Below are 10,152 nucleotides of genomic sequence, written 5' to 3' on the forward strand. Positions count from 1 at the left end.
GCCCTACCTGGAACACGGTTGCACAGATTAATCTTCAAAATACAGCCGGAACAATGTTCCAGACGCATGTATGCGGAACACTTTCCTATTTAACACTTTTTTTAAGTCAACTGAAACATTGTTCCGCATATTTGCAGATTCATGTATCTGGAACGAGGTTCCACTTATTTCCGTGGAATTTTTAAATGGTTCCACGTAATTTTCAGTTACCACCTGTAACCAATATAGAACCAGATTTAGTGTAGTATCCTTATAAAGGCATGGCAATCTTTATAGTTACCCAGGCTAGCGGAATAAGCACGGTACAAATGCCGCAGCCACAACATTGACAAGTTCTTATTGCGCACTATACAAGGCATGCACTGCAAGATACGAAGTTCCGGCTCCCAGAGGGAACACACTGGAAAATAAAAAAACTCAGGTCGAGGGTTCGTTTTTCCATGACAGTTGTAGTTCGCTTTATTGTTCTCACACACTCTGCTACCGTTCAGAAGATTCGTCCATTCCTCGTCTCTCTTTTGAGAACAATAACGTGTGCGTATATGCAGGTGGATTTATGTACAGCGATGCCATCCCGTGGAGGCGCGCGTGTGGAAACAATGGTTTCACTTTGTCGCATGGACTCACACTCGCAGAAAACTCATGCTCATCACGCAGCCACAAAAAAACGCACACGCACGTGCGTGTAAACATGCGTACGCAAAAGAAAACCGAACACACGAACAAGGTTAAGTCAGGAAACCTTCTTTGGTAAGACACACAGATGCGTTGAACGCTACACCCAGTATGCTGTATAACCACGCCCTACCATGTACAGTCTTGCTCAAAAGTCTTAAGGCCGCAGCTTTAAGCTGCAGCGATATGAATGTTCATAGAATGCTCCGTGTAGCTGATCATTCAAAACCCAAGTCAAGCAGGAAGCTTCTCTACCGCAAGAAGAAAGCATCTGCTAGCATTTTAAGTCCATTCGATTTTTAATAGTGCCATTCGGTTATTTTTAATAGTGCCGTAATGGCTCTGTTATTGTGGATGAAGCGAAAAGCCTTTGGCCTTAAGAGTTTTGACCAAGACTGTACGTATAGTGTACTATACACGACTGTCCATCCATCTGGCAACTCATCAATGAACATTTAACAAGTGTTTATTTTTTGTTCGATGCTTATTTGCTGCTAAAAATCGGCTCGTGCCGTGAGACCGCTTAAGTCGATTCTTGAAGGCCTGACGTGGCAGAGGCTTAAGCTTGCGTAGACAGCAACATATACCGCGAGAAGAAAACATATTGTCCAGCAAGTTTATGAACGGGTTCAATGCGAGGATAGGAGTTGGCACTACAGCATGACATTTCTGCGACGCAGTTTGCATGAACACTGAAGATCCATCCCGCTTAGTTTGTTTATCTTTCGCTTGTCTTTCTTGCTATGTTCTTTCATTGCAAGTTGGCGTCGTTAAAAGCAAAAAAAAGAAAAGAAAACGTTTGCGCCAGTATTTCGAATTTAAAGCTTTCTGCATACGTCCAGGCATACACGCGTTCGAATGCCAGACAACGAGAGAAAATAAAAAGCCGAAAACTAAACAAAAAATTCGTCAACCGAGGTTTTGAGAGCCTGAATAAAATTAAACGGCTTCGGTACAGAACGCATCTCAGTTCGACTGTCACCGGACTATTGACCGAACGAAATCGAGACAGGCTGCAATACCTCGCTAGTTCGCTGTCTAAAACCCGTCTCACACGGGCAGTTTTAATAAGCAGTCGAATCGAGGGCCTTCAGAAATATCAGTCGAACGTGGAGGAGTTCTGCCGCCGATATACTGCGAACTCGGTTGCCATTCACAGGTTCCACATTCTCACACCAAGCACATTGCGCGCTATTGTCGCTACCCTCTTCGTTGCATTATGCGATTTCGGATATATCTGCATGTTAAAAGAGTATAGACACCAAATTTTTTGCTGGTGTGTCTTCCTCTTAAAAATGATGCATTCGAGATAAGTATACATGGATCCCCCGAGACATTCTTCTAAGGTTGCTAAATAATTGCAATTGTACTTCACTTTGTTGGTTTTTAAGTTTCGGTTTTCAACGACCAAACGATGGCTGCGACATGTAAGTTGGGTTTAGGTCCGCTGTAATGCATAAGCCAACCGTCTTCAATATCTGAAATGACAACGAGCCGCGTATATCAGCTATTACATTCCAGTTTTTGTCATGCCTCACGTGATCAAAAGCCACCTTACACGTGACAGCCGTTCCTCGGTTGATGGAACCGAGACACCTTGAAGGAAGAAATTTCTTTTTAAATTTATCGAATTATCACGTGGCGATCCATATTTTTAAATGTTTTACGCATCTTTATAGAGACGAAAACGTGCAAATAAAATTAGATGTTGTAGTCCTTTAACTCTGTAGACACTTAGCGAGGTTCCGGCTGCAGTACGTTCGGAGAAATAAATATTCAGTACCTTCGCCTCTTGCCAAATTTCTAGCACACTCAGCAATTCCCGGGACTGCGTTGAAGAACTTGCGAAGAGCAAAAAAAAAAAAAAGTATAAGAGGACAAGCGGCGAATATTAAGCATATCAGGCACGGGTCACTTTTGTTTATTATACTTCGCCAGCTTCTGTTACGGATTCAAATGAGATTCTCAGAAGCTCCGCAGAGTGCGTCCAAAACTTGCTTGGCCCCACCCTGTGCCGCGCAAAACGCCAGCATTCATATTGCAATGTTTCATGTTCTCTGTATACATATTTATATATTTATATACTGTACATATATATTTCTGTACATTCACAATGTGCGACAGAGCGTCCTTTCAATGTTCCTTCTTGAATTCTCAGAGGGCGCTGCCTACTTGAGAGGAGGAGCCGCAGCGAAGGGGAAGAGGCAGTTATTTCGGAAAAAAAAAGCTATTTTCAAGCCCGAACACGTTCCCACCAGCCAATAGAGTGCCTCAATGCCCTACACCACCGACCTACGCCATTTTGGGTCAAAGTCCATGCGGCGCCACGAAATAAATATTCAGGAAGGCAGCACTTTCGGCTCGCTTGGCCAAGAGGCAGTCCTATATGCCACTACGAAGTCTTATATTTCGGGCAGAAATTTATAAGGTTCAACTCCCTATATGCAATCCTTGTGAGTCAATATGTCATCCTCCGACAGAACATTGGTTGGCGCCACTCTCGCCGACGGCTTGTACACAGGGTAATAACATCCTTAGCGGCGTGTGCACATAGATGGACAAGATGTAAGCATCTTTCTCTACCAGTTTTAGCAAAGAGCGCATATATGGTTTAAATTTACTTTCCTGAATAGGATTTCGTTGTACTTTAACCTGCAGGATGTTAATAACTTCCTTATGTGCCTCCAGACGAATTATCCACGTGGACAAGCGAGACTTGCAGCCTGTCCACTCTTTGTCCAGCTATTCACTAAAATTCTCTGTGCTCTCTCGGTAACGCAGTGTTCGTAACTTGTCATCTGAAGCACAACACGCGGAGGGAAAAGAAAGCCTCTACGCAGGCCGAAACGTATAAACCTGTATTTGCACAAAATCCGCGGACTTGTGAATATGACCCCTTCGGGGTCATATTCACGAAACGCTCCCGGGTTCCTTCAGCGTCATTTCAAGGGTTACATACGTTCCCGTCGCTGCACAGGTGAGAGGCGGTGGGCGCATCCCCGAGCGACCTGAGACGCTGCTGTATAGGCAGCGCACAAGCATCGATCGCCCCGATAAACTGAATCAGCACACACATCACGCTACATCGTCCACACTGCAGCAGCAGTGCGCATGTCGTCGCCACGGGCGGTAAAGTTTGACCAGCAAAGCTTTGTGGTCCGTCGACGCAGAGGGAGTGAGCCGTCACACACAAACACAGGCACGCAAACACACTCACACACACGCATATGGACGCACTCTGAGACCTGCAGCCGGGCACATACATACGAAAGCTCTGCATCGCTGATGTTCAATGGCACTGTAGAAGCTTGGGTGCAGCTCTGGTTTAACCTCGTAAACTGCGCTTGATATTCGGGCTGCCGCAAACAACCACGTCTCCTGGTGTTCATATCAGAGCCATATTACCAGAAATGTGGAAACAAAACAGTTTTAACGCCAAAGACAGTGGCGAAGAAAGCACTCGTATAAGAGTGACGACTACAGCCGAGTACAGCTGGAACTACACCTAACTAAATTGCAGAAAAAGCCATCAAAGCTGCACTTGAATCCAATAAAATTCGCAGAACGACCTTCAGAAAGGCGAGGTAATTTGCAACGAAAGCCGCGCTTTGATAATTACCGAACGGATAAACGTAAAAAAAATGGGGGCGAAGTGCCACTTGTCTAAGAAGGGCGGGAACAAGTACCAGGACGCAGTGTACAGTGAATGGCACCTATGCGCCACCGCTTCATCGAAAGGAACGCCTCAGAGCTGCAGCCAGCACAGTGCCTCACGAAGCCAGTGACACGGAGCGATGAGGTACATAGCACACCCAAACACATTGCACGCCCAGTACTAGCAGCCGGCTTTGCTGTCCTGAGCCGCCGCCATGGCAGCGGCCGCAGCAGCAGCCATCGAGTCTCTGCGTCGCTGCTCGAGTCCGTTCACAATGTTCTCAATGCTCCTCAGGTCACTTGACGTCGACCGCGACTGGAGCGGTGACGAACCCCGTTTCCTCGCCGACGCCAACGTCGACGCCGTCGAGGACGCAGCCAACGAGACACCCGCACCACCACCAAAACCACTTCCGGCGAAGCCGGCGCTCCTGGAACTCTCCGCGGACGAATTGCAGCCGCCGTCGTCCGAGTTGACGGGAGTGCTGGGCTTGCTGGAGCTGCTGCCCTGGACGGCTGACGACGCCCCGTAGTCCGGGATGAGCGGCGGCGGCGTCGTGGAGGGAGTCTGTTGCGGGAAGGCCGTCTCCAGCGGAGACCTGGGCGCCGCGGGCGGCGAGCCGTCTTCTTCGAGGAAGCCCGCACCAGGACGGAACCGGAAGGGGGACTGTGGCGTCCCCGACGGGCTTCCAGCTCCACTGGGTATGGGGTACGGAGAGAAGCGGTGCTGCTTCAACCTGGACGCCATCTCGGAGTAGCAGGCCGGGTTGAGCAGCGGGTGATTTGCCGCCATGAGGAACGAGAGTGCCGCCGGCGTGGTGGCCGCCGAGGCAGGCAGGCTTCCGGAGGCGGCCGCCGCTGCAGCAGCCGCTGCGGCTGCGGCTGCCCCGGGGAAGAACAGCTGCGGTAACGCGAGCCCCGGTGGGTACAGCGAGGGCGGGTAGAAGTACGGCAGCAGGGGAGAAGGCTGCGGCAGTGGGCCCGACGTCATGCCGGGGGACAGTTTGCTGCCGCCGATTCGGTCCCGCAGGTCGGCCGCCGAGCCGGAGCTGAGCGGGGAGCGCCGGTCAGACCGGTCGTCGCGCCGGTCATCTGCGCCAGAAGATGACGGTGGAATAGGTGACGGCGCGAAAGCACTAGAAAGCACACTCAGCCTCTTCTGTGTGTGTGTGTGTCCACAAGTGCCCCGAAACGCGAGCTAAAATAAATAAAAAATAAGTACAATTTGTTTTGTACCATGCGGCTATTACTGAAAGCCTGCGCATAAAGGTGTGTCTTGATAAAGCCTGTATCTTTAACCTATTTTCAATTTATGGCCACAGCAGGACTATTATGTCCAAGGGATCAACTTTTACGAAGCATGCCTAACTTTCAGGCAGAGCGCCACAACCCCTAAGTTCCACGATGCTTGATTGCATTCCTACTTCTGTGTTCATCTCTTTTCGGTCCCTTTTGTTTTCCTTTCGTCTTCCCCTTTCCTCTTTGCGCTGCTTCGCCCCTACCTGCAAAAGAAGCAATAACTACTTCCACTTGAAAACCCACTGTTTGATGGGCTTAGTGAAGGTTTACTTATTCTTTTCATCGAAAGCGACTGTCTAACGAAATGCTAAAAAAAAGACAACCCAGCAGTGAGGAGACTAATATGAGAACTATGTGCTACTTTGCACCCATGCATGAGGCGGCAGCTTCTTACCGGCGTCGCGTCCGGGACTTCCCCCGAGTACACCGTCCGGCCTGAGGTCCGACGCCTCGCCCACGTCTAGCTTGTCGTCCTCGTCGCTGGAGTCCTCCTGTCCGGAGACCAGCGCCGTATGGTGGTGGTTGGTGGCAGACAGGCGACTCAGGGACGAGCCCTGGGACCCACCGTGCAGCGAAGAAGGCGCCTGCTGGAGCAGCATCGCCTGTCTCCTGTGACGAAGACGCACCGGGAACACACCCTCCTGAGAACACGCACTTCTCACAGCCAATCATGTGATAGCCCGGAGTACAAACGAGAAGTAGCAGCTGGAAGGAACCAATCAGACACGACTACTTTTGTTTGTTTCCGGCATTGTTAACACTAATGCAGCGGAAAATGTGGAGACGGCACAACACCACCTCTTTGAACTGTACGTTTCATTTGGCGACCACTGTTCGCCTCGATGTACATGACACCACACCCGACAGCATACACCGGCATTTGTTCCAGTTACGACATTGTGGAACCAAATATAAATGATCAGCGAGGATAATACAGGTAAAACTGTCGCTTTTAGTATACGCTGAGGGCTAGAAGGCGTGGACTTTTTCTTGTCATATAAATGTACCCTACAGGAGGACACAACTTGAAATAAAAAAATGGCTGTGATTTAGCTCTGGTTAACCCTAGTTGAATTGCGAAAGCTTCGTTTTCTCGGCACGTCGTTTACTCAGCGTCTCATTCCCACGCTCTCGAGAACTCAAACCATTCTCTTCCGCAGTTGAAGAGTCACCCCGGGACGAGGCACGGCTTCTTCTAGCCGCATCTTCGTTACGACGCTTCTCGAGTCGTGCGGCGCGTTCTTCTGGCGTCTCTTGAGCTCGTCTCTTCCTCGTTTCGTTCTGTCGTTGTTGCATCTCTTTCGCGCTCTCCATAACGACTACAATACACTGAGGCGAAGCGCATATATATATATATATATATATATATATATATATATATATATATATATATATATATATATACACGCACCACACCATCCTCTAGGCCAGCGGAGCAATCTGGTGGAGCGAGCGGCGACGGCAGCGGCGTCGACGGCGGCTCCATCTGTTGGAGCGTGGCTGCGGCGTTACTAGGCAACGGCGGCTCAAGGTCGTTCGTCGGCCACGGCACACGGCATACGGCTGAAGTGCTCGACGAGCCGAAATGGCTCGCTGGCTGGCGTAGTAAAGCTTTCGCTTTAAAACAGCAGTTGCTAACACTGGGGGACGGTCCGCGGCGTCTTGTATTATATTCGCTGGTCAATCACAATAGTAAACGAATTCAACTGTTTAATGTTTGGCTATATTAAACAAGCCAGGTATCAAAATTGTAGAGCTTATATTTTTTCTTGTGATGACCTTCTTGTTTAGGTAACAACAAATGTTTCAACAACCGATTACTTTTTCTTCATCGAGGAATTCTGTGCGCCGGTCCTGAATGTGTGCGGGAGCTTCACTGCAGGCTTCAGGTGTATCCGACTACAGAGGAAATGATGACATCTTTAGAGGTGTGTCTGCAGCAGGTACCGTTATTACAGCTAGAAACACGGCACAAATCAGCGCCAGACTGGGGAAAAAGGTAACACGTTGGTACGGCCCATTCATATATACATGGCAACAAGTTAATCATATGAAAAAAAAAAAACATATCTATTAGACTGAGTTTATGTACAGTTTGCTAGCGCTGTAAAAAAGAGAGAGCTTCAGCAGTGACGCCAAAGACTAATAACAACCCTTAGATATATACAAGTGCGGACTCAGATATGCCGCACACGTATACCTAACATGCATCAATCCGGAAACCTATAGTTTGCAAGTCAAGAGTCGTAGTTATCACTGCATTTGCGTCCAAGTTGAAGTAGTGTGTGGCGTACACTTTCGTGCGGGTCCTTCGCAGCTGTTGGCAAACGACGGTCGAAGCGACACTTAGGGACAAATCGTTGCGTGAATACTAATTAGGCCCTTACCGCCATGCGCATCACGCTGCGCACGTGGGAAGACATGCCTTTCGTAGCGACTGGACAGCGGTAACGAATACGCTCACAAATGCAAACATATAAGTCGGACTATACAAAACCAGGAAGTCAGTGTGGACCGTTGCGAAAGGGGGGTCTGGGGGGGGGGGGGGGGGGGATATGTTAATAGTAGGATCGGGCCAAAAAGCATCATTACATTATTATCAGCCGGACTACGCCCACTGCAGGACAAATACCTCTCCCATGTCTTTCCAATTAACCCTGTACTTTGCCAGCTGCCGCCACCGTATCCCCGCAAACTTCTTGATCTAATCCGCCCACCTAACATTCTGACCCCCCCCCCCCCCCCCCCCCGTATGCGCTTTCCTTATCTTGGAATCCACTCCGTTACACCTAAGGACCACCGGTTATCTTGCCTTTGCATTACATGCCCTGCCCAAGCCCATTTCTTCGTCCTGATGGCGACAGTGGAAGAAAGTATATAGTGAGTCCAGAGGTGGGCAGCCGTTGAACCTGCTGGCATAAAGTATATTGATATTACTGCAGTGCAGCAGCAAAGCCTAACGGTAGGACGACAGAAGATCATACGTCTTTTCTTTGTTGTCTGTTTTCTGCCCTTCACACTGCGCTGTACACTAACATAAGATGTAAAGAGGGTAAGAGAGACAGAAAAGTAAGTTCAGAATAGTGCTAGCCTTAAAATGTCGGCAGACAGGCCGTTAGCCAGGCTTAATGCACAGACTTCGTCGCTGCGTCATGGTAGGTCGGTACAGCACAAAGATACGTTGACCGCTGAAGTAAAAACGCATTCAAGATGAAAAGAAACAATCAGAGTGGAGAGTGGCAGCGGCCTGCAGGCAATGACACTGGTATCGATTCAAGCGTTCGGAGAAACACAGTACAGCCTTATTTAGAGCCTGCTTTTCGCGCATGGACGCTAGTTCCCAAAGTTCCCGCCACTGCGAAACGGCGCTCGTCAGCTGGCCGTTGTAGAGTAACTAAAGAAAGGCCCTTGTACAGGACAGTGGCGTAAGGTGAGGTATAGTGTAGAACAGCGTTCAAGTACAAGTTCGAGACAACGAGACTTAGTCACTCTTCAACATCAGCGTAATCTGTTTGCTTAGAAAAGCCGTGCGAGAAGCATGAAAGCTGTGCAGAAAATTCCCCTACACGTCTGCCCCGTGCGCATTACGTATGTACGAGTGACCGTAAACTGAGCGACCCACACTCTTGCTGTTGCCCTCACACTCCCATCATCCCGGGGCGGCGAGTTTTGTCGTCATAGTTGCTTTATCCAATTGCTTTGCAGGCGAGAAGGTAGTTATACTGCCTCCTCGAAGGTACATATGGCTTTCGGCCACTTCAAATAAACCCAACAAACAAAAAACAAGGGTGGGGGGGATACAAGAATCAAAGCGTCAGACAACAAATTCAGCACAACGCGTCACACAAGCGTCGCACTAAATCGACCTAAAATGCATGCAGAGTCGCGCATCTCGGGGCTCACTAAAGAGCTGGTTGATTTGCGCGCGGTTCTTTCGAAAGATTCGACCTAGGCGTCCCGCGGGCTTGTTACACGCCGACAAAACAGCCTCACTCGAAACCTCCGCGCAGCGCAGGGTATATAATACTCATTTCCACGGGAACGCCCTCGTTAATGGTTATATGCCGCTTCGAGTCATGAACCACGTATGTACACATACACGGCAGCGCAATGACGACAGCTATAGGCGAGCGAGCGAGCGTCCGTTTTATAGCCGCGCGGGCCGGCGCCCGAAAGGGGCCACCGGCGAAGCTGCTGCTGCTGCTTGCACTGGACGTGACACAGACGGGCCCGCCGCTCCGAAACCAGACCGCTTATTAATAGAACCACGCATTACCGCGGCGAGAGCGGGCTTCGCGAGATGAAAAGGAAGAAGTTAGGGGCGTATGCGCGCGCAACCCGACAACACGCGTGTGTATGCGCGCCGCCTACACGCTGATTGGCTCGAACGACGTGATGACGGCTCCAAGCACGAGGCGAGGAGGTGGAGGAAGGCGAAGAAGAGGAATGGAAGAAAGAAGAAAAAAAGATGGGAAGCGAGAAATAGCGAAGAGGAAAAGGGACGGTCAAAAGAGCCACGCTTAA

At 49.5% G+C, this 10,152-nt stretch overlaps 1 protein-coding gene across 2 annotated transcripts in view; it reads right to left on the minus strand.

Moving 5' to 3' along the window:
- Window positions 1-422: 422 nt before the first annotated feature.
- Window positions 423-10,152, minus strand: part of LOC144121187 (uncharacterized) — a 113,338-nt gene continuing 103,608 nt past the window's right edge. Inside the window, exons 5-6 of one of the 2 annotated variants that reach the window (XM_077654259.1) lie at window positions 6,023-6,234; window positions 423-5,421 (exon numbers count right to left, since the gene is read on the minus strand). In XM_077654259.1, coding sequence (XP_077510385.1) covers window positions 4,511-5,421; window positions 6,023-6,234 — 1,123 coding nt within the window. In that variant the 3' untranslated portion in view covers window positions 423-4,510. Of the gene's footprint in view, window positions 5,422-6,022; window positions 6,238-10,152 lie in introns of both variants that reach the window. The other variant, XM_077654258.1, reaches the window with a different exon arrangement.

Source organism: Amblyomma americanum, chromosome 2 (assembly GCF_052857255.1).
Source record: "Amblyomma americanum isolate KBUSLIRL-KWMA chromosome 2, ASM5285725v1, whole genome shotgun sequence".
In the NCBI taxonomy this organism is placed as follows: Eukaryota; Metazoa; Arthropoda; class Arachnida; order Ixodida; family Ixodidae; genus Amblyomma; species Amblyomma americanum.